Raw genomic sequence first — 24,288 nt, forward strand, 5'->3', positions numbered from 1 at the left:
GCCAGAACACAGGTTGCTGAGCCTCATACCCAGAGGTTCTGATTCAGCAGGTCTGGGCAGATGGGGGGGGGGGGGGGGGGAAGCGGTCAGATTTGCATTTCTTACAAGTTCCCAGGTGATACTGGGAACACATATTGAAAATCACTGATTTAGAAGATTGGTGGCCCCTGGAAGGAAGCGTAATCCAGGGCTGGTTTTTTCCTGCTTCCCTGAAGCCTTCACAGCAACAAAGACCTCTTGTCATCTCCACAGTGTGTTGTGAACCCTTGGAAAAGCACAAAAGTGAAGATGTGAAACTATACAGAAAATGGCATGCGATATCAACTTCATGCCTGTGGCATCTGGAGCTGTCACAGAGCACCTGCACAGCTGTCCCATTGTCACAGCAGCCCTGAGATGCAATTACCTTTGTTTTAGAGAATGAAATGCAAGTACCAGGCACTATGACTGTTGTCCAAACAGAAAACAGATATTGGAGGCAGTTTCTTTTTTTGGTCATGAAAATTTTCCAATGTACACAAAAGTAGAGAACGTGGCGTCATGAATCCCCAAATGCTCCAGCTTTGGCAATGACTGGTTCTCAAACTTGAGCGTTCAGTAGAAACACCTGGCAAACTTGTCAAAGCAGAGATTTCATGAGTATCTCTACATTCTAGAATTATCAAAGGACTTCTCCAGTGGTCCTGTGGTTAAGATGCCATGTTCCCACCGTAGGGGGCCTGGGATCTTAGTTGGGGAACTAAGATTCCAAATACCACATGGTCCGACCAGAAAAAAAGAATTATCAAGAGTTTGCCAAATTGACAGTTCTCTGTTGACAGGATAGCACAGGCATCCAGTGACCTCAGGAGGTAGGTTTTTGTGTTCTGTGGAAACATTTGATGGTATAACAAGTTTGATGACTATCTCCTTTGGTATGATACTGCTTGCTCATTTGAAAAATAACCCAGAACGCGGGAAACAGCATCTCTCTTGGATAGCTGCTTGACAGCTTCTTCTAGAGATAAACCTATGCACACTTTGTGACCCAGTGATAGTTACCCCCCACCCCCAGAGAAATGAGAGCTTCTGTCCACCAAAAAAGTGGACAAACGAAAAAGCAGCAAAACGAATCTATAGCGACAGGAAGTGGGAAAAGAGCGATGGAACTTTTCCCCCGTGGGCGGTGATTATACAGATGTACACTCATACAGAACAATTAATGGAGCTGAACACGGAAGGTTTGGGCATTTCAGTGAGTGTAGTTTATACTTCAGGGGCCCTTAGCACACATCCGCAGCCGCGCCCACACCAGATCCCAGGAGGCTCAGACCAGCTGTGCCCGGCCTCGCCCACCTCGGAAAGGCTAACACTCGGGGCATCCGTTTCCCTCGCCCCCTCCAGTCCAACTTCCGCGCCTCCCCGAGGGCGGAGGCTGCAGCCACCTTTCAGCTGCGCCCGGCCTGTGGGTGGGGGGGCGTCGCCCGCGCGGGCCCGGGGCTTTGCGCCCCGCCCACCAGGGCCCCGCCCCCACACGCAGAGGCCCCGCCCACACAGGCCCCGCCCCTCTGGTACTGGCCCCTGGCCTCCGCCGCCGGAGGCGGCCCGCGGGCAAGGGCCGCGCGATGTCGCACGGAGCCGGGCTCGTCCGCACCACGTGCAGCAGCGGCAGCGCCCCGGGAGCCGGAGCCGGCGCGGGGCCGCTGGGCGTGAGCTCCTTGGAGAATCTGCTGGATCCCATCTACCCCCGCACCCACGGGGCGATACTGAAGGTGGCGCAGATGGTAAGAGAGGCCAGGGCGCGGGCCGGGGTCCTGCGGGGTGACGCGGAGAGCAGGGTCCGGGGAGCGGACGCGGCTGCGGCGGGAGCATCGCGCCCCGGGCGGGGTCGCGAGTCACCCCAGTCAAGTTGGAGGGGGCTTCCTCCGGCGAGGAACTCGGCGCACCCCCCGGCCTGCTCCCCCGGCCCCTGCTCCGGGCTCCCAAGTTTCTCCAGCCGCTCCGCGGGGTCGGTCTGCCTGGGACCGTAAGAAACCACGGCCAAAGTTCCCGAGCGTCTTCCTTCCTCTTCTCGGGCCGCGCCGCTTCGGACCCGCGCAGGGGGTGGGGAGTGCCGGGGGCGGCGCTCAGGCCGCGGAAGCCGACCTCTTCCAGCGCTCTGGCCGCCGCGTCTTCCTCGCGAACCCCGCGCCGCTGGGCTTCCTGCCACCCGAGCGGCCTCGCCCGAGCGCGGGGTCCACGGCCCGGCCTTCCCGGGGGCAGAAGGCGCGGGGACCCTTGGGGCAGCTGTCCCGGGCCCTGCCCCTCGACTCCCAAGGGAGGGCCGGCCCTCGGGGCCGCTGGACGGCAGTGGTCACTGGGGAGGCCTCTGTACTTTGTTGGGGAGTGGGCATCTCCGGAAAGGGAGCCGGGCGGGACAGAGGCGGGGGCCTCCAGCAGGGCAGACCTTGCCCCGGCCTGTTCCCCATTCTTCTCTCTCTTCCCAAGTTTTTCTTCCTCACAAGTTTTAAACCTGAAACACCTTTCCCGTTCGTCTGATGTGTTTGGAAACTCGGCCGGGCTCTTTTTGATTCCACTCCTGATAATGTTTGCAGCGAGAATGGTAGAGGAGAAAGTGGTAGTTTTGAAAGGAGGGAGGCATGGGGCTTATACACACGGCCACAGACCCAGAGGCCGGGCCTGCCTGGACACAGCGTGAGGGCCTCACAGGCATCCACAGCTCTGTTACTCTGGGGGCCAAGGGTGTGTAGAGGGGGCTCTGGTTTCCTGCTTAGGCCAGACCTGAAGGGAAGAGGGACTGAGTTCCCTTTTCTCAAAGAAGAGCATCTAGATGGACTAAAAATTAGGAAGTGGAAGTATTTTAGCTACTAACCAAAATAAATCATGTGCAGCTGTGTTGGCTTTGAGTAGGGCATTTTGGGGGATTCAGACTGAGAGATCTGATCAGCCAAATAGAGGGGACCTACCTACCTCCCCATCCTTAAGAAAGATGAATGGGAGCCTTGGAAGGTGTATCAGGAGCTGAATGATGAGTTTGGTGGACAAAGATTGGGGTCAGAGCCTCTATTTTCATCCATAAATTTAATAGACACACACAGTGGAGAAGAGAAACCTCCCCTTCATTCAGCTCCTAAACTAGCCTCTTACCTTTGGCCCTTGGGCCAAGTTGCAGGTGACAGTGATGGCCTGATGTCCCAGAGAGAACAGAGACTTGGAGAACTGCATCTCTGAGTGCCCAGAGGGTTCTTACACCTTCTTCCTTCCCTGGGGACTGCCCTGTGGATGCAGGCCGGTTTGAGCAGACCCTCTGGGAGTGAAGTTGCCGTTGCCATGGTCATATTACTACACAGAGACCATTTAGGGCTGATCTCCTCCTCCTCCTCTTCTCTGGGAGTCCCCCCAAATCCACTACTCGAGGAAGGAAGGCCCATCTGGATCCTCACAGAGTGTGAGCTGGAGGCGGGCCTCCTGGCATCATCCCAGTCCTTGAGGGGCCTGAGCTGGAAGGAGTGCCCTGACCCCTGCAGGCATCCAGAGGGCCTTCCTGGGGCTCCTCCAGCACCCCTCATCATTTTATTTGTTCATCAGACTTTGGTGAGTGCCATGTTCACCTCTGTTTCTCCGGAAACAGATGGCTGTGACAAAGCCCTTGCCCTCAAGGATTCTGTGGTTTTGCTGAGAAGACAGACTTGTCCCCAAACTGCCTGGTTGAGGAGTTGAAAGATCTGTGGTTGCCCACATAAGGAAGGAAGGACGGAGGGAAGATTAAGGTGACATTTGTGTTGAATCTTGAGTTGAGTGTGGGTGTGTCAGGCTGGGCATGCCCTGTTGGCCTCCTAGTGACTTTATTCCGGCGATTCTGGGCAGGGAGGACATAGAAAGGAAGGAGATAGGGTGAGAAGAGGGCCAGTGTTGGGCAGTTCTTCCTGACATTTAGAAAGGGGTTTATCTCTCTTATTGAGCATCTGCTCTCTTCTTACCTCTGTAGAAGCCAAGCCTGTGGAGTACAGCCGTTAACAAGATAGATCCTTTCGGCAGAGACTGTGACATTTGAAGAACCATAATAAGGATGGAGAATCAGAATGTAGTTTCGTAAGCAGTGAAGATGGAAACCTTAAGTGTCTTCCAGAAACTTCCTTTTTTTAAAGTTTTATTTTCAGTCACGCTGTGCAGCTTGTGGAATCTTAGTTCCCTAATCAGGGATTGAACCCAGGCGCTCAGCAGTCAGAGCACCGAGTTCTAACTACTGGACCACCAGAGAATTCCTAGAAGGTTCTTTTATTTACTCAGTAAATATAGAGCACCTGCTGTATGCTAGGACAGTGTGGAAGGCCCAGTGAACAAGAGGGGTCAGGAACAGCCCCTGACCTCTTTATAGTATAATTGGGAAAATAAACATTAAGTGGTTTTAAATATAAAATTGTACACTGGGACAAAAGTTATGAACAAGAGGCCCATAGAGCAGCAGTCCCCAACCTGTTGGGCACCAGGCACCAGTTTCATGGAAGACAATTTTCCATGGACTGAGGGCGGGAGATGGTTCAGGATGATTCAAGTGCATTACATTTATTGTGCACTTTCTATTATTCTTACATCAACTCCATCTCAGATCATCAGGCATCAGATCCCAGACGTTGGGGACCCCTGCCGCAGGGAATTAACTGGGAGGTCTACCCTGTCAGGGAGGTAAGAAAGGGCAGTTCTGTGGAAGGGATATTTGGAGGATAAGGGAACAGCATTGCCAGAAGAAGGAAGAGCACAGACAGGGGCTCAGTGACCGGAGGAAGGAGGAGTGATGATGGTTGGAGGGAAGGGGACAGGGCTGGGAATGGTGGGAGTGAGTCTGGAGAAATAGGCCAGGACTAGCCCATCCAGGGTCTGCCGGAGCGTGCTGAGAATACGGTGCTTGTTCTGAGATTATTCTGGAAGTAATCATATCAGTATCAATTCACTGTTGAAGCGATGGTTCTCAACCTGGGACTGCACAGCCCCCTGGGGTCATTTTGGAACTTCATGGAAATTGTCTTTTGGTTGTCTTTGGGATTAGGATCGTATCCAGGATGTGTTTCATTCATTTCAGCAAAATAATGAAGGCATGACAAGTACTTAACTATCCTAAAGAGAGGTGTTATCAGGAATACTATTGAAGGAGGAGACTAAGTGGGTGTGTGAGTCTGGGGAGAGTTCCTGAGTTTTCCTGGCTTCCTAAAGACTTTCTAGGAGTGTGGGGCAAGTACAGACTTCCCTTGGGTATTCACAGCCCACATCCCAGATGGAGTTAGACGGTGGGGGATCGCAGCCTCTGATACAGCCATGAAAAGACCTGTTAGTGGAGAATGAGCAAGCATAGCCCAGAATGGCTCACCTTTCATGTTCTGTCTCAGGTCTGTGTGGAAGGAGGAGCCCCAGTTTGGTTCCCAAATGCAGTTGGCATTCCCATGCCCTGTTTCGTGGCAGCTGGAGGGTTGAGGGCAGCAAAGAACCTCATATCATGAGTTTTTGACCCCTTGGGACTTCCCTGGTGGTCCAGTGGCCAAGACTCCAAGTTCTTAATGCAGGGGGCCTGGCTTTGATCCCTTGTCAGGGAACCAGATCCCACATGACACAACTAAGACCTGACCTAGCCAAAAAATAGTCTTTCACTCCAACCCAATCCCAATCCAACAACAAGAAACTGCTGTCCATCAATGGTCAAACAAATAAAAATAATAAGACATAACTTACAGGCTTTATTCCCGATAACAGAAGTAATACTTGTTCATTGTAGAAACTTCGGGAAACCAAGAAAAAACTAGACCCTCCCATTCCCTCTCCCCCCGGGTTTATTATTGAAAGTAAAATTTTACACTGTTTCATAGGCGACATACAATTTGCGGTTGCTGGTTTTGTCTTATTTTTAGAAAAGTAGGATGACACGCTACAGTTTTGTAAAGTGCTTTTATTTGCTTAACAGGTAATGGGTGATTTTTTCATGTCACCTAAGGTTTGCACGCAATGAGGTTTTCAACAGTGTTTTTGCAGCCAGTTACAAATGCACCATGGTTTGTGTGACCAGCCCCCTCCCCTGTTTTTGTGGCTCGAGGAGCTTCCAGTTCTGCCTGTGGATGAACAAGACAGTGATGAACCGCCCTGCGGAGAAGTTTTGGTGTGCAAAGCCATTAATCCTTCCTTTGGATAAATGGCCATGACCTTTCACAGAGAGAGAGATGGAGTGCGTCTTGCCCTGCTGAGCATGCTGGCATTAAACAACTCTCTAGCCTTGTTAACGTCCAGAAATCAATGATTGTCTCTGTATCATCCAGAAATTTCCAGGAGCCAAATGTGGTAGTAATAATATTTTAAGTCACAGTCTTATTTTCGGTGTCTGATGGTTTAGAAAAGAAACAGGTGGGCTAAAAGACTTTGTAAGGGTTTTATTTTCTTAAGAGCTTCATAAGAAAAGATTTATTTCTTTGGCGTTAACATCAGTCATTGGTTGCTGGTATGAAAATATCTCTTTTTTAATTCTTTGACTCAAGGGTGATACCATTGGTCAGAGTAGTCACGTGTCCTTTTCAAAAGCAAGAGGTCTTGGAGAAATCTGTGTGTCCAGAATGAAATAAGAACTGTATAATGTCCATTGCAGTCTCTCTCTTTTATCACATACTTTTGATGTGGACCATTTTTAAAGTCTTTGTGGAACTTGTTACAGTGTTGCTTCTGTTTCTTATGTTTGGGTTTTGTGGCCACGAGGTATGTGGGATCTTAGTTCCCCGACCAGGGATCAAACCCGCACCCCTCAGTACTGGAAGGCTCAGTCTTAACCACTGACCCACCAGAGAAGTCCCTCTTTTCATCCAGTACTTTGAAAGGCAGTTGTGTTTAAGCAATGGCAACAGCCTCCACGTACATCGGAAGGATGACGACACCTCATGGGTGTGAGGATTTATTTATTCAGGCTGCAGACCATGTGGATTTCCTAGCTACTGGCAAGAATTCCCCTGCAGGACACCCCAAATAACTGTCTGCACCCCAATCGGGAGCCACCAGCCAGAGGAGAGGGTCCTGATGAAAATAGCAGCTGAAGGGGTCCACCAGGCTAGGGGACGAGGGTGGGGGTTGGGGGGCTGTGTGTGGTCCCACGTGAATCCAGACAATCTCACAGGGTCCCTGGCATCACCGTGGATCCTGGAGACCCTCCAGAACATTCCGAGGCCTCCCTGTGTGGGTCAGCGCATTCATTTCAGTTCTTTCCTCCCTTCCTCCCAGGCTCATCCCCTGCTCTCCAGGCTGACGCTTCCTGCCTGGGGGCCCCTGGCCGCCCATCTGTTTCCTCGCCCTGCCATCTGCCCGCGGCACCGGCCCAGGCCTGCTGCCCGGGAGCCTCCCAGTGACCCGCCGCCTGCCTCATGCTGTCCTCCTTTGTCACCAGTTTGGCTCAGAAGTTTCTTTGCCCGCTGCTCACTCCCGGGCATTCCTCTGCCGGGTCCTTAGCAACCCCCTGGCATTGGTGGCCTGGCTCAGGGCCTGGCGCTGGCTGCTGGCCCTCCATCCCCTAGCCTTCCTGAGAGATGAGGGCTCGCAAGGAGAAGGGGCCCTCTTCCCAGCGCAGCCGCATCCTCTGGACCAGCGGCAGTCCTGCTGCGAAAGCCTTTCACCTGGTCTGCGTTTTACTTGGCAGTGACAAGGCTCTTCCTTTCCCTGGGGCAGCCTTTTCCCTTTAAAGAAATAGGTGGACAGATTCATTGATAGAGAAAGAGAGAAATTGTCTCGAAAGTGGTTGCCACACATTACCCGCAGAAGAGATTGCTGTGAAACTTCAGAGTAATGCGGGTATCACTCTCATTCATAGAGGTGGAGACAATGAAAGGAATTGAGAAGGGAGTAGGAAAGGGAGAGGAGAAATTAAATAAATGCTTTTGGGCACAGGGTGACTTGGACCTTCTGGAGTGCAGAGAGAGTGACTAAAGAGAGCATGACCTCCATACCTTTTTACTCACTTCTTCCTCTTAGGTTTTCTTTTTTTTTCTTTTCAATTTTTATTAATTTATTATTTTTTTTGGCTGCTCTGGGTCTTCGTTGTGGCATGCGGGCTCTCTAGTTGGGGTGCTTGGGCTGAGTTGCAGCATGTGGGATCTTAGTTCCCCCACCAGGGATTGAACCTGGGCCCCCTGCTTTGGGAGCGTGGAGTCTTATCCACCAGACCACCAGGGAAGTCCCCTCTTAGGTTTTCTTTATTCCCCTAGGGAGGCAGCAATAATGCTAGTATTGTTTAAAGGGAAGTCTTTTTAAAACTTTTTCTCTCATATGATGAAAGTGATACTTAGCTAATAATAATAGTAATAATAATAGCATTTATCATACATTGAGTTCCTGTTAGGTGATAATGACTGGGCTGGGTGTTTTACATGTGTGGGCTTATTCAGTCCTCAGAATAGGTAGTTCCTATAATTATCTGCATCTTACAGATGAGGAAACAGAGAAATTTGGCAACTTGCCCAAAATCACAAAGCCATAAATAATGAAGCTGCATTTGGGGTAGTTTGAGTCTAGATCTTGAATTCATAAGAGGACAACTTGGAGTCACTCTTTTTCATTATCAATATGCCATGAAAAGTTTCCCGTGTCTTTAAACCTTTTTTTTTTTTTTTTTCTAATTACTTATTTGGCTGTACTGGGTCTTGGTTGTAGCACACAGGCTCTTTGATCTTCTTTGCAGCATGCTAGATCTTTAGTTGCAGCGTGTGGGAGCTAGCTAGTTCCCAGACCACGGATTGAACCCAGGCGCCCTGCCTTGGTAGTGCAGAGTCTTAACCACTAGACCACCTAGGAAGTCCCCTCATGTCATTAAATCTTAGCTGGAAAGGATGCTGTGATAACTACATACGAGTCCATTATTTGGTTAGAGGACCCACCTGGCTCCTCTTTGGTGGGCAGGCAGTCACAGAGTTAAAAGGAGGTGCTCTGAGATGTGCCAGTAGATGCTGGTGACAATTTCACTTTTTGCCAGAGACGAACTCAGTCTGAGTGGGGAAATCCCTCTCTGGGGAATAGGACAGACAGAGTGTGTCGTACTTTAGAAAGCATTTCACATATTTCTCTCTGGGCCTCTGGAAGGCTTAAGAGGAAACCATTAGTAGCACTTCCCTGGTTCCCTGGTCAGAGAAGTAAGATTCTGCGTGTCACGTGGAGTGGCAAAAAAAAAAAAAAGTGAAATCATTAGTATCATCCTGGTGTTATGTCCTAAGTTCCTCCCAAGAGAAGAACTAAAGGGCGAGTGTCTGCTTTGTCATGTCAGGCAATTTCACATGCAGTTTCCCTTGGCTAATCCTTAACGACTATTTGTTAATTACTTTCCCTTATTTTCATTGAATGAAGGCTGAGAGATTTTGTCACTTGCACAAGGTTGGAAAATTCTATTTATTTCTGGAGCCAGAATGGGATCCTAAGTGTGGCCACAGACTAACCCTCCCCCCCCCCCATGGTGTGCTATCCCTCTGTGTGTGGCAGGCAGGCTCCAAGGCTCCCCCTCTGTGGCTGACACACCCTAGGGGGACCCCTCCCGTGAGTCCCTTGTTGTTCAGTTGTTCAGTTGTCTGTGACTTGTTGTCAGACTGTCAAGTGTCATGACTGTTGGCATGTTGTAGATCCCATGGGCTGCAGCATGCCAGGCCTCCCTGTCCATCACCAACTCCCGGAGCTTACTCAAACTCATGTCCATCAAGTCAGTGATGCCATCCAGTCATCTTATCTTTTGTCATCCCTTTCTCCTCCTGCCTTCAATCTTTCCCAGCATCAGGGTCTTTTCCAGTGAGTCAGCTCTTTGCATCAGGTCGTCATAGTATTGGAGCTTCAGCTTCAGCATCAGTCCTTTCAGTTAACATTCAGGGTTGATTTCCTTTAGGATGGACTGGTTTGATCTCCTTGCAGTCCAAGGAACTCTCAAGAGTCTTCTCCAACACCACAGTTCAAAAGCATCAATTCTTCGGCGCTCAGCCTTCTTTACAGTCCATCTCTCACATCCATACATGACCACTGGAAAAACCATAGCTTTGACGAGATGGACTTTTTTTGGCAAAGTAATGTCTCATCCCATGAGTCACAACCCTATGCAGTTCCATCCTCTGAAGTGTGGACAGGACCTTCGACTTTTTCTCACCATTAAGTTCAATTCAGCTCAGTCGTGTCCAACTCTTTGCGACCCCATGAGTCACAGCACGACAGGCCTCCCTGTCCACCACCAGCTCCCGGAGCTTACTCAAACTCATGTCCATCGAGTTGGTGATGCCATCCAGCCATCTCATCCTCTGTCGTCTCCTTCTCCTCCTGCCCCCAATCTCTCCCAGCATCAGGGTCTTTTCCAATGAGTCAACTCTTCGCATGAGGTGGCCAAAGTATTAGAGTTTCAGCTTCAGCATCAGTCCTTCCAATGAACACCCAGGACTGATCTCCTTCAGGATGGACTGGTTGGATCTCCTTGCAGTCCAAGGGACTCTCAAGAGTCTTCTCCAACACCACAGTTCAAAAGCATCAGTTTTTTGGCGCTCAGCTTTCTTCACAGTCCAACTCTCACATCCATACATGACCACTGGAAAAACCATAGCCTTGACTAGACAGACCTTTGTTGGCAATGTAATGTCTCTGCTTTTTAATATGCTATCTAGGTTGGTCATAACTTTCCTTCCAAGGAGTAAGCATCTTTTAATTTCATGGCTGCAGTCATCATTTGCAGTGATTTTGGAGCCCAGAAAAATTAAGTCTGACACTGTTTCCACTGTATACCCATCTAGTTGCCATGAAGTGATGGGACCAGATGCCATGATCTTACATTTCTAAATGTTGAGCTTTAAGCCAACTTTTTCACTCTCCTCTTTCATTTTCATCAAGAGGCTTTTTAGTTCCTCTTCACTTTCTGCCATAAGGGTGGTGTCATCTGCATACCTGAGGTTTTTGATATTTCTCCCGGCAATCTTGATTCCAGCTTGTGCTTCCAGTCCAGCGTTTCTCATGATGTATTTTGCGTGTAAGTTAAACAAGCAGGGTGACAATATACAACCTTGACGTACTCCTTTTCCTATTTGGAACCAGTCTGTTGTTCCATGACCGGTTCTAACTGTTGCTTCCTGACCTGCATACAGGTTTCTCAAGAGGCAGGTCAGGTGGTCTGGTATTCCCATCTCTTTCAGGATTTTCCAAAGTTTATTGTGATCCACACAGTCAAAGGCTTTGGCATAGTCAATAAAGCAGAAATAGATGTTTTTCTGGAACTCCCTTGCTTTTCCGATGATCCAGTGGATGTTGGCAATCTGATCTCTGGTTCATCTGCCTTTTCTAAAACCACCTTGAACATCTGGAAGTTCACGGTTTACATATTGCTGAAGCCTGGCTTGGAGAATTTTGAGCATTACTAGCGTGTGAGACGAGTGCAATTGTGCGGTAGTTTGAGCATTCTTTGGGATTGCCTTTCTTTGGGATTGGAATGAAAACTGACCTTTTCCAGTCCTGTGGCCACTGCTGAGTTTTCCAAATTTGCTGGCATATTGAGTGAAGCACCTTTACAGCATCATCTTTCAGGATTTGAAATTCTCAGCATTAAGGAATAGCAAAGGAGATGTGATGTCATTCCCCTGGTTATGTGATGTGCCAGGGGGAAGGGATGCTGCAGATGTAATTAAAGCTCCAAGTCAGTTGATTCTGATGATCAAGATGAAGTTATCTTCAGATGAAAGTCCCTCAGTCATGTCCGACTCTTTTTGACCCCATGGACTGTAGCCCGCCAGGCTCCTCTGTCTGTGGGATTCTCCAGGCAAGAATACTGCAGTGGGTAGCCATTCCCTTCTCCAGGGGATCTTTCCCATTCAGTGATTGAACCCGGGTCTCCTGCATTGCAGGTGGATTCATTCTTTACCATCTGAGCCATCAGCCTGGCTTAATCAGGTGACAGTCCTTAAGAAAGACACTGGGTTCTTCCCAAAGGGAGAGATTCTCTTGCTGACCCCGGAGAACTAACCTGCCTTCCTGGGCCCAGCGGAGGCCATGTGGGGTGCAGCTGTGGGTTGTGTCTAGAAGCTGAGAGCAGCCCTCAGCTGAAATCAGCCAGAAAATAGGACCCCATAGTTGCAAAAGCGCATGAGCTTGTGTGAGAACTCCAAGCCTCAGAGGAAGCCCCAGCCAAGCCCCCACCTCGACCGCAGCCTCATGAGACCCTGAGCAGAAGACTAGCAGAGCTCCCGACTGCTGGAAACTGTGAGATTTTAAATGAATATCAGTTTAAGCTACCTACTTGGGGTAATTTGTTAGGCAGCAGGAGATATCTCATACAGCCACAAAAACCCGTGTCTCCTGCATGATATCTGGTGCTTTCACAGCTGCTCCTTAGCCAGAAAAGAAGGGGAGTGGAGCGTCAACAACCGTGCAGGAGGTAGGAGGTACAGTGGCCATTGAAAAAATATATTTACTTTACTTGGCTGCATTGGATCTTGGTTACGGCTTGTAGGATCTCTGTTGTGGCACTTGAGCTTACCCTGTGGCATATGGGATCTTAGTTCCTGGACCAGGGGTCGAACCCATGTTCTGCACATTGCAAGGTGGATTCTTAACCATCAGACCATCAAGGAAGTCCTTACAGTGGCCATTTTTACCATAACAATTAGATAAGTTTTTATCTCGGCTATGGTCATATGTCTTTTACTTCTTGTGCAGTCAATCTGTTGGTTGGAATCCTTGCTCTGGGCATTGTGCTAAATGCTTCAAAAGCCAAGAATTCACTCATTGTTAGGATCCAGGTTCAGATCTTCCCTGGTGGCTCATATGGTAAAGCGTTTGCCTATAATGCCGGTAGACCCCCCAGTTCAATCCCTGGGTCGGGAAGATCCCCTGGAGAAGGAAATGGCAACCAACTCCGGTACTCTTGCCTGGAAAATCCCATGGATGGAGGCTTGCAGACTACAGTCCATGAGGTCACAAAGAGTCAGACTCGACTGAGGGATTTTCACTTGAAGAGAACATTCTTTTCATCAACTCAGAGTCAACTGATTTGGAGCTTTAATTACTCACCTCTGCGGCATCCCTTCACCCCAGCATGTGACATAACCATGGGAATGACATCACATCTCCTTTGCTATTCCTTAATGCTTAGAACAGTATTTCCACTTTACAGATGAGGAGACTGTGCGGGGAGTTTAAATACCTTCTGTGCAGAAGAATGGCCATAAGACAGGCCTCCACTGCCCAGCAGTCCCACTGTCCTCCAGGGTCCCTTCCTAGAGCCATTCTAAAAAATGAAAATGCTGATGCTCACAGTAACTGTGGTTGTACAACTGTTAAAAGTGTATTTCCTATTTTTGAGTAGATAACATTCACACGATCAAGATTTTAAAAGTTCATAAACTCTTCCAGTTTCCACATTTCCTTCCTGGAGGCTCCCACTGATAACTGTTTTCTTATATATCATCAGGAGTTATTCATAGTTTATGTTTCGGTGTGTGCTACACACAGAGAGGTAAAATATTAATCTCTCCATTGGTTTTCCGCCTTGGGGATCATTCCGTATGCATTCAGAGTGTTCTCATTCTCCTCATGTTCCTTAAGAGCTGCGTTGTGTCCCAGAGAATGGATTGACCATATTGTTTTTTAACCAATCCCCTGTTGATGGGTACTTGGGTTATTTCCCATCTTTTGTTACGTCGAAGTGCTGTCGTAGATACCATTTTACATATCATAGTTCTCTGTGTGTACAAGCTTATCAGAAGGAGAAATCCCTGAAGGTGGAATCCCTAGGCCCACCAGCTATTGCCTGCCCTTGGACATTTTTTCGTCTGTTCTGTAACTCAGATTCTCAAACATCTCCTGTGATCTCCTCCCAGGGGGTGTCAGAGGTCTTCCACATCCACTGTCATTGAGAGGCTCTACTTGGGGTTCAGGGTTCAGAGTTCAAGCTCTCTAGACTCCTATTTGACTTAAGATGTGAAGGACCAGAATATCCTGGGGAACAAGAAGACCTGTGTGATCAGCATCTTTAGAATTTCCCAGAATCCATCACAGGGAGTGTTGAAGTCAAGCTTCTTAAAAATAGAGCTTGAGATGGGGATTCTTTTTTTTTTTAATTTAATAATATGTATTTTTATTGGAGTATAGCTGCTTTACAGTGTCAGGCTAGCTTCTGCCATATAGCAGAGTGACTCGGCTGTGTGTGCACATACACCCCTCTGTTTTTACCCCCTCCCCGTCTAGGTCCCCACAGAGCTCTGAGTAGATCCCCTGTGCCTTGCAGGAGGTCCTTAGTAGTTCTCTGTTGTGTACATGGATTGTGGATCCCGGTCTCCCAATCCATCCCACTCTCCCTTCCCGCCTTGGTGTCCATGCTTTCATTCTCTGTGTCTGTGTCTCCGTTTCTGCTTTGCAAATAAGATCACCTCTGCTTTTTTTTCCCCCTAGATTCTACATATGTGGGTTAATAGCAATATTTGGTTTTCTCTTTCTGACTGACTTCACTCTGTTTGACCGTCTCTAGATTCGTCCATGTGTCAGCATATGGCACAGTCCTGTTCCTTATTATGGCTGAGTAACACTCCTGCAAAAATTGCCTGAGTGAGGGCTGCAGTCCAGGGCAGGGGAGGACTAGACCATGGGTTTGAGAAGTCTAGCCTCAGCCTGATCTTGCCGGGAGCTCTGGAGAGTGAGGGGCCTCAGAGAGATGCTCCCATTTGGGGCAGTGGAGCTGGGCTTTTGTTCTGTTCATTGGCTGCAGACCAGAGAAGGGGAGTCGATAAACTCAGGATGGGGTGCCTCTGAGCCAGACAGCTCCCACTGTGCAAGGAAAATCTTTAGAAGGTTGCAGGTGGGCGGAGTGAGCTGTGCCCTCTGCGGTAGCTGGGATGTGGACACTGACCTGGTAAAGGGGAGCTCAGTGGAGCCGGGGTGTCCCTGAGAGCTCAGTTGGTGAAGAATCCGCCTGCAACACAGGAGACCCCGGTTCAATTCCTGAGTCAGGAGATCTGCTGGAGAAGGGATAGGCTACCCACTCCAGTATTCTTGGGCTTCCCCGCTGGCTCAGCTGGTAAAGAATCCGCCTGCAATGTGGGAGACCTGAGTTCGATCCCTAGGTTGGGAAGATTCCCTGGAGAAGGGAAAGGCTACCCAGTCCAGTATTCTGGCCTGGAGAATTCCATGGACTGTATAGTCCATGAGGGGTCGAAAAGAGTTGGACATGACTGAGTGACTTTCACTTTCACTTTTCACTCACTTTCAGTGGAGCAGCGCCTGCCTGTGTTTCTCAGGAGCCTTTGGAATGAACGGCTTTGCCTCTGGTTGATCCCTGACAAGGCCCTAAGGTGGTATGCTCTGGGGACACACAAACCTGACTGAAGCCTCCCTCCACCTGCAGAACTGGTTTATCAGTATTCTTCCCTGGGGCACACCCTGGATCTGCAAGGCCAGTCTGCACCGAATTCGCATGTTACTTTTTGCTGTTCACTTAAGCAGTTTTGTTATTTTTGTTTTCAACTCTCATTTGAAATGAGGGGAGATGAAAAGAAATCAATATTTACTGAATGAAAAAATAAAATCAATAGGAACCAAAATTATTTCTGTAACCTTTCAGGAAAGAATTGTGAACAGTATCATGGTGATATAAATAACTTGACCATATCTATTTTAACTCCTTGGAGGGACCTAATGATTTCAGAGATGGGGGCCTTATTGATATATTGTGTTTGTTGTGAGTCTCACATGGGGAAGGTAAAAAGAAGCACCATTGACCTTGTGTTGACAATGTGCCATTGGTTTTACAAGGGTCCTCAAGTGTCATCATTATGGAGCAGTGTTGACTGACTGCCACTTTGGGCAGAGGACAAGCTGCAGCGTATACGGGAGAAATTAACACAACATTGTAAATCAAAGCAAAACTGCAGTGTAGGGACATCCCTGGTGGTCCAGTGGTTAAGACTCTGCCTTCCAATGCAGTGGGGCATGAGTTCGATCCCTGACTGGGGAGTTAAGATCCCACATGCCTCTGGGTGTGGCTGAAAAAAACACCCTGCAGTGTGACATGCATCCCCTAAAGCTGATGGGCGTCTCCTTGCTGACGGAACGTCTACCATCACAGTTTGTTGTGTACATTTGGTTCCAGACCGCCGCAGTAAAGTGAGTATCACAGTAAAGTGAGACATATGAATTTTTTGGTTTCCCAGTGTTATATAAAAATTATGTTTGTACTGTATTGTGGTCTATTACCTCTGCAATAGCATTATGTCTAAAAAATGTACATACCTTAATTGAAAACTACTCTATTGCTAAAAAAAAAATGCTAACCATCATCTGAGCCTTCATGTGTCATTGTCTTTTTGCCATTGGAGGATCTGGCCTTGATATTTGATGACTGCTGACTGATCAGGGTGGTTATTGCTGAAGGTCGGGGCAACTATGGCAATTTCCTAAAATAGGACAACAGCAAAGCTTGCTGCATAGATTGACACTTCCTTGCATGAACGACTTCTCTGCAGCCTACAGTGCTATTTGGCAGCACTTGACCAAATAGTGGAGAACTTCTTTCAAAATTGGAGTCAGTCCTTTGAAACCGTGCCACTGCTTTATCACCTTAGTTTATGTAATATTCTAAGTCCTTTGTTGTTATTTCAGCAAACTTCGCAACATTTTCACCAACAAACTTCACAACTCTGTCTCAAGACACCACTTCCTTGGCTCTTCTGTAAGAAGTGACTTCTCATCCACTCAAGCTTTATCAGGAGAGGCAGCAATTCATCCCCATCTTCAGGGTCTACTTCTAATTCTAGTTCTCTTGCTGTTTCCACCATATCTGCAGTTACTTCCCCTACTGAAGTCTTGAAACCCCTTGAAGTCATCTATGTGGGTTGGATTCAACTTCTTTCAAATTCCTATTAATGTTGATATCTTGACCTCTTCCTGTGAATCATGAATTTTCTTCATGGCAGTGACAATGGTGGATCCTTCCCAGAGGTTTTCAGTTAACTTTGCCCAGATCCATAAGAGGAACCCCTGTCTATGGCAACTGTATAGCGTTACAAAATGTATTTATTAAATAGTAATACTTGGAAGTTGAAACGACTCCTTGATCCATGGGCTGCAGAATGAATGTTGTGTTGTGTGATAAGTCACCTCAGTCATGTCCAACTATTTGTGACCCTGTGGACCTAGCCTGCCAGGCTCCTCTGTCTGTGGAATTCTGTAGGCAAGAACACTGGAGTGGGCTGCCATGCCCTCCTCCAGGGGATCTTCCTGACCCAGGGATCAAACCCATGTCTCTTATGTCTCCTGCATTGGCAGGCAGATTCTTTACCTCTAGCGCCACCTGGGAAGCCCAGCTATGTAGCCTTACAAAATGTATTTATTAAATAATAAGACTTACAGCATACTAACACATATATATGGAATTTAGAAAGATGGTAATGATAACCCTATATGCAAAACAGAAAAAGAGACACAGATGTACAGAACAGACTTTTGGACTCGGTGGGAGAAGGCGAGGGTGGGATGTTTCAAGAGAACAGCATCGAAACATGTATATTATCTATAGTGAAACAGATCACCAGCCCAGGTTGGATACATGAGGCAAGTGCTCGGGCCTGGTGCGCTGGGAAGACCCAGAGGAATTGGGTGGAGAGGGAGGTGGGAGGGGGGATCGGGATGGGGAATACATGTAACTCCATGGCTGATTCATGTCAATGTATGACAAAACCCACTACAATATTGTAAAGTAATTAGCCTCCAACTAATAAAAATAAATGAAAATAAATAAATAAAAAATAAAAACATTTCTTGGCAAAATGCCTATTTACATTAAAAATAAATAAATAAATAATAAGACTTGAAAGTTGAAATGACCCGTGAGCTGCAGAATGAATGCTATGTTAGCCGGCTTGAAAACAACAGTGTACATCTCAGAGATCTTGGATGACCAGATGCCTTGTCAATGAGTGGTCAGATTTTGAAAGCAATCCTTTTTCAGAGCAGTAGATCTTAAAATATTTAATAAACAATGTTGTAAACAGATGTGCTGTCATCCAGGCCTTGTTGTTACATTTTGAGAGCATAGGCAGGGTAGATTTAGTGTAATTCTTAAGGGCAGCAGGATTTTCGGAATGGTAAATGAGCATTTAATGTTGCAATAGCCCAAAACAAGAAGATGAGCCTGTCCTTTGGAGTCAGGCATTGACTTTGTCTCCAGCTATGAAAGTCCTATAGAGCATCTTCTTCCCTGCATGCATGCTCAGTCCTGTCTGACCTTTGCCACCCCATGGACTGCCAGGCCCCTCTGTCTATGATATTCTCCAGGCAAGAATACTGGAGTGGGTTGCCATTTTCTTCTCCAGGGATTCTTTCCAACCCAGGGATCAAACCTACATGTCCTGCATTGGTAGGTGGATTCTTTACCACTGAGCCACCTGGGAAGCCTGCTGTCTTCTTCCAGTAGAAGAGTATTTGTCTACACTGAGAATTTATTTTATAGTGTGGTTAACCTTCATGAATTATCTAGTTCTTCTGGAGAACCAGCTGCAGCTCAGCATCTGCACTTGCTGCTTTACCTTGCACTTTGATGTTAAGGAGACGGCTTCTTTCCTTCCATTTCATGAACCAACCTCTGCCAACTTCAGATTTTCTTCTGCAGCTTCCTCACCTCTCTCAGCCTTCCTGGAATTGAGGAGAGTTAGGGGCCTGACTCTGAATTAGGTATTGGCTTAAGGGAATGCTGTGGCTGGTTTGGTCTGCTACCCAGGCCACTGAAACTTTCTGCACATTAGCAATAAGGCTGTTTTGCTTTCTTATCATTACATTTTTTTTGCTGGAGCAGCACTTTTCATTTCCTTCAAGGATATTCCCTTTGCATTCACAACTTGGCTAACTTTGACGCAAGAGGCTGAACTTTCAGTCCGCCTGGGCTTTCGACACGTGTTCCTCACTAAGCTTAATCATTTCTAGCTTTTGATTTAAAGTGAGAGACGTGCGACTCCTCCTTTCACTTGAACAATTGGAGGCCATGGCAGGGTTATTAGTGGCCTAATTTCAGCATTGCTGTGTCTCAGGGAGCAGGGAGGCCTGCGGAGAGAGCGAAAGACGGGAACGACTGGTCGGGAGACACAGTGCTATTTGTCCCCAGGCTTGAGCGCACATTTCCCAAGAAGGCCCTTCTCTTACCAACTGCTGTAGGGTTCGCTCTCAAGAGATCTGTGACGTCAGTTCTCTGGCATCTAATCTCGCTGCGATATTCGGGTTTCACCAGTTGACCCACTAACGTCCTTTCTCTGGCCTAGCGTTGCCTTCAATGATTGTGTCTCTGCAGTCTCTTCAGTCTGGAATGGTCTGTCTTATTTTTCCTGGCTTTGACACATGTGAGGAGTCCAGGACAGAGCAGCCCATCATTGGATGTTAAAGTCAGTGTGGAGGGAAACTCTGACTCTTGGTGTTCCGTAGCCACCACAGAGGCAGGAGAGAAAGAAAGGGAAGAACATGTATTTTACTGCTTCTGTTGTCACAAAAGTCCCTTTCGCAGACTTGCTATCCAGAGTTAATAGTTCAAGTTGGACTTGATTGCATGTTCTATTAATAATAATTAATAAAACACAACAGCTTAGCTCAAAGATAACATCCTTGGGGGACTTCCCTGGTGGTCCAGTGGTTAAGACTCTGTGCTTCCAATGCAGAGGGCACAAGTTCGATCCCTGGTTGGGGAACTTAAAGGTGACATTCTTAGAAGAGTGGCTAAAGTTGCTTGAAGGATTATCACCCACCACGTCCTGTTCTGTGAACTTGCCTGAATTACCTCACTTAATCCTCAACAACGGCCCTATCCTCTAGGTACTATTATTTTTCATATTTTTGGCCAAGCACCCGAGTCCATAGTAATTACACCATCAGATATGGAGTCCGGCACAGGTACTTAGCAGTTCCCCGAAACCCAGGCTGCTTCTGCCGGGCTGCAGACTGGTTTCTGGTCGATAGCTGTGCAGAGGCAGCTCCTTCTCACCAACGGAGTGAGCAAGAAGGGCTGTTGGTTACTTCCTCTCTGAGGCTCTCCCAGGAGCAGGATCCTCTACTTTTTGAATGCAGGGGACTCCAAGCCCTATTTTGCATATTTAAAGATAAAGAATTGAAACAATCCAGGAGTCTATAAATAGCCTGCTTTCCCTCCCTAACCCCCTCCTCCCAGCCTGGGAAGGATTTCCCAACACCCCCACCTAAGGTGGTCCCCCCAGCCAGCCCCGCGCCCCGATTCCACCCAACTGCTGCCCCCAGCACCCTGTCCTGTCGCCCAGTTCTGCTTTTTTCCCAGCACTTCTTCACCTGAAATCCCCTTTCTTACTTCTTCCTCACTTGGTGGTGGTGGGCTTTTCCACCAGGACGTGACTGAAACGCAAGGGGGCAGTGACCACCCTGTCTGGGTCACCAGGGGATGCCTGGAATTTAGAAAACACTCAAAATCTTGGTTGCTGTTGTTGTTTGTCTTAACTTAAAAAAAAAAAATTTTTTTTTTAATGAAAGTATAGTTGATTTGGGGCTTCCCAGGTAACTCAGTGGTAAAGACTCCACTTGTCAATGCAGGAGATGTGGGTTCGATCCCTGGATCGGGAAGATTCCCTGGAAAAGGAAATGGCAACCCTCTCCAGTATTCTTGGCCTGGGAAATCCCATGGATAGAGGAGCCTGATGGACTACAGTCTCTGGGGTCGCGAAAGAGTTGGACATGACTGAGCGACTATACAACAGCTACAATAGTTGATTTACAATGTTGTATTCATTACTGCGGTACAGCAGAGTGATTCAGTTATACACACATATACATTCTTTTTAAAAAAATCCCCTTTTCCTTGGGACTTCCCTAGAGGTCCAGTGATTAAGACCCTGCACTTCCAATGCAGGGGGCCTGGGTTCTATCCCTGGTTGGGGAACTAAGATCCCATGTGCTATGGGGTGCAGTCACACAAAAAAATTTTTTCCACTATGGTTCTGATAGGATATTGCATATAATTTCCTGTGCTATGCAGTAGGACCTTGTTGTTTATCCTTCCTATATAGAGAAGCTTACATCTGCTAACCCCAACCTCCCACTCCATCTCTCCCCCACCCCTTCCCCCTTGGCATCCACAAGTCTGTTCTCTGTGTCCATTCAGGATCTTTCAGAATGAAAGAAGATTTTCTTTACCAAAGCCTCTGTGAATAGCACTCGTTTCAGAAAAGTCAGCCTGGGTAAAGTGCTTGAGAGACGTGGATCTTCTTCTGAAGACCCAAAACTAGTTATTAATCATGATCATGAATGGTGATAACGAGGGGAGAGGGGTGACCTGGCTATGGGAGGGCCCAAGTCACTGGCCTCAGGCCTGCAGGCCAGGAGGCAGAAGGCGGAGCCAGCGGGGAGAGGCTGAATGCCCGGCGTGGAGTTTCCGGCGGAGACGCGGTTCTGTGCTGGTGGCCAGTGTGGGAGAACCTTTCTTTTTTATTGAGTTGGGCTGACAGCTTTGCACTGATTCACACACTCAAAACGGGGGGTTCCGATGCCAGGGCAAACAAAGATGAGCCATGGGGTGAGAGAAGCGTCTGCCGGTCTGTCCAGCTGTCAGGACTGGCTCCTGATTTAAAGCGTCACCAGCAAACTCTGAACAGTAGCATCGCCACAGTGGATTAAAGACTGAGGGCATAGTGTGCCTGACGCGGGCCGCTCACTCTGAGACTTCTATTTCTGGCTTGAGTGATGAGCCTCTGTGTGGTCCTGATCGTGGCGCTTCCCCTGGCAGAGGCTCAGCTTCGGGTCACTGCATCAGATGTTTATTTGGTGTCTCCTCTGTCCCAGCTGTTCGGGGGTACAGCAGTGAACAAGGCCGATCGTACCTTTCCCCTTGGGCAGAAGATGTAGAGGTGTTATACATCCTCACCCCCAAGGCCCCATTGCTTTAGGCGCTGCTGGAAAAGGAAGCTGGTGTTAACTGTGTGAGGACACAAATCTCATATCATCTAGAAAATTTATGCTCACTGAAAGAATTCTTTTAGACTGGACTAAATGGAGATTTTATATACTCTTGAAAGTCACTCAGTCGCGTCTGACTCTTTGCGACCCCGTGCCCTATACAGTCCATGGAATTCTCCAGGCCAGAATACTGGAGTGGGTAGTCTTTCCCTTCTCCAGGGGCTCTTCACAACCCAGGGATCAAACCCAGGTCGCCCGCATTGCAGGCGGATTCTTTACCAGTTGAGCCAGCAGGGAAGCCCAAGAATACTGGAGTGGGTAGCCAGTCCCTTCTCCAGTGAATCTTCCTGACTCAGGAACCGAACCAGGGTCTCCTGCATTGCAGACAGATTCTGTACCTGCTAAGCCACCAGGGAAGCCCTTTTATATACTCTTGTGAATACCTAAAAAAGAAAATTGATGAAGGAAAATAAATTGGTGAAGATATTCCTAAAATGGCCCTGCTCTGCTAACTTCTTTTTTTTTTTTTAAGAATCTTTATTTTTTTTTTTAATATATTTTATTTATTGATTTTACTGCTCCAGGGCTTAGTTGCAACACTCAGGCTCTTCATTCTTTGAGGCAGTATGTGGGATCTAGTTCCCCGACCAGGGATCAAATTCAGGCTCCCTGCACTGGGAGCACAGAATCTTAGCCGCAGACCACCAGGGAAGTCCCTAAGGAGTCGTTTTTATTTTTTTTTTAAGAATCCTTTTTTAAGTATTTTCACATACTCTGGTCCTCTGTGTCATCAAGAGTTGTGAGCAGTGCAGCATTCCTTAGAGGAGTCCATGGAAGAACCGATAGCCATCGGTGCTGGCCTCATAAGCCAGCTGGCTTTTGACTCCTGGTTCTGGGAACGATGCTGCACGTGCCCGTTTCACCACGTTGCCGTCTCCACCCCACAACCTCTGGTTCCCGGGTTTCAGAGAGTGCTCTGCTCTGGTCTCGGGGGTTTTCTTACCCGTGCTGTGACACCATTCCCAAGTTTTGAGCCGGCACATGGCAGGCAATGGTAACTGCTTCACGACTGCTCTCCAGTCTGGCCAGCAGAAGGTGTAGGCCCATCTCTGGCTGGAGGGAACTGAAAATGTGAGAGATGGAGCATCTCTGAATCAGTGACGTGTGGATAGTGTGAAGGTGATGAGCCTTCTGCGGGAGGAGGCGGAGAAGGCCGTGATCTCAGCTAACCGGAGTCCTCCCAGCCTGCACTCATACCTGCCTGGGAAGGGAACCTGAGGCTGAGATCTGAGCCTGGGAAGAGAGTTCCGAAGGAGGCAACAGCCTGTGCAAAGGCGTAGAGTCGGAAAATATTCTTGATCAGCTCCCAAACTGGGCTTTTGGGTAGTGGTGCAGTATGGAAGCTCTATTTGTTGTTCCGTTGCTCAGTCGTGTCCGACTCTTTGTGACTCCATGGACGGCCTGTCCTTCACTATCTTCCGGAATTTGCTCAAACTCATGTCCTTTGAGTTGGTGATGCCATCCAACCATCTATCATCTGTCGCCCCCTTCTCCTCCTGCCCTCAATCTTTCCCAACATTAGGGTCTTTCCCAATGAGTTGGCTCTTCATATCAGGTGGCCAAAGTAGTGTAGCTTCAGCATCAGTCCTTTCAATGAATATTCAGGACTGATTTCCTTTAGGATTGACTGGTTTGATCTCCATGCAGACCAAGGGACTCTCAAGAGTCTTCTCTAACACCATAGTTCAAAAGCATCAGTTCTTTGGCACTTAGCCACCCAAAAAGCCTGCCAGGCTTTGACTGGGATTGTATTGAATCTATAAATCAGTTTGGGGGATGGCATGTTAACTATATTGCATCTCCTTAGCCATCAAAATCTCTCCTTTTATTTAGGTGTTCTTTGATTTCTTTCATCAGTATTTTGTAGTTTTTAGCATACTATAAAGTTAGATTTATATCTAATAAATATTTCCCTTGTTGCTGCCACTATAAATTGTCCTGTTTATTTCTAACATTTAATTTCAGTTGTTCATTGCTAATATATAGATCTACAGTTGATTTTGGTACTGATCTTGCAACCTCTGACATTGCTAAGCTTATTCGTTTTAGGATCTTTTTCTATAGATTCTATTCGGACTTATAAGTAATCTTGTTGTCAACAAATAAAGCTGTTTGGGTTTTTTTTTTTTTACAGTTTATTTACTTATTTGGCCATATGACATGTGGGATCTTAGTTCCCTGGCCAGGGATCAAAGCTGTGCCGCCTGCAGTGGAAGCACAGAGTCCCAAATAAAGTTTTATTTTTTCCTTTTCAGTCTATATGCCTTTTATTTCTTTTCCTTATTGCAGCCTGCAGAAGAACATGGAATATGAATGGTGAAAAAGGACGTCTTT

General features: G+C 47.7%; 1 protein-coding gene across 1 annotated transcript in view; it reads left to right on the top strand.

Moving 5' to 3' along the window:
• Positions 1–1,564: 1,564 nt before the first annotated feature.
• Positions 1,565–24,288, top strand: part of CMTM7 (CKLF like MARVEL transmembrane domain containing 7) — a 46,369-nt gene continuing 23,645 nt past the window's right edge. The window contains exon 1 of the mRNA XM_061127675.1: positions 1,565–1,763. Within this exon, the coding sequence (XP_060983658.1) occupies positions 1,605–1,763 (159 nt within the window). The 5' untranslated portion in view covers positions 1,565–1,604. The remainder of the gene's footprint in view (positions 1,764–24,288) is intronic.

This window comes from Dama dama, chromosome 24, assembly GCF_033118175.1.
Source record: "Dama dama isolate Ldn47 chromosome 24, ASM3311817v1, whole genome shotgun sequence".
Taxonomy (NCBI): domain Eukaryota; kingdom Metazoa; phylum Chordata; class Mammalia; order Artiodactyla; family Cervidae; genus Dama; species Dama dama.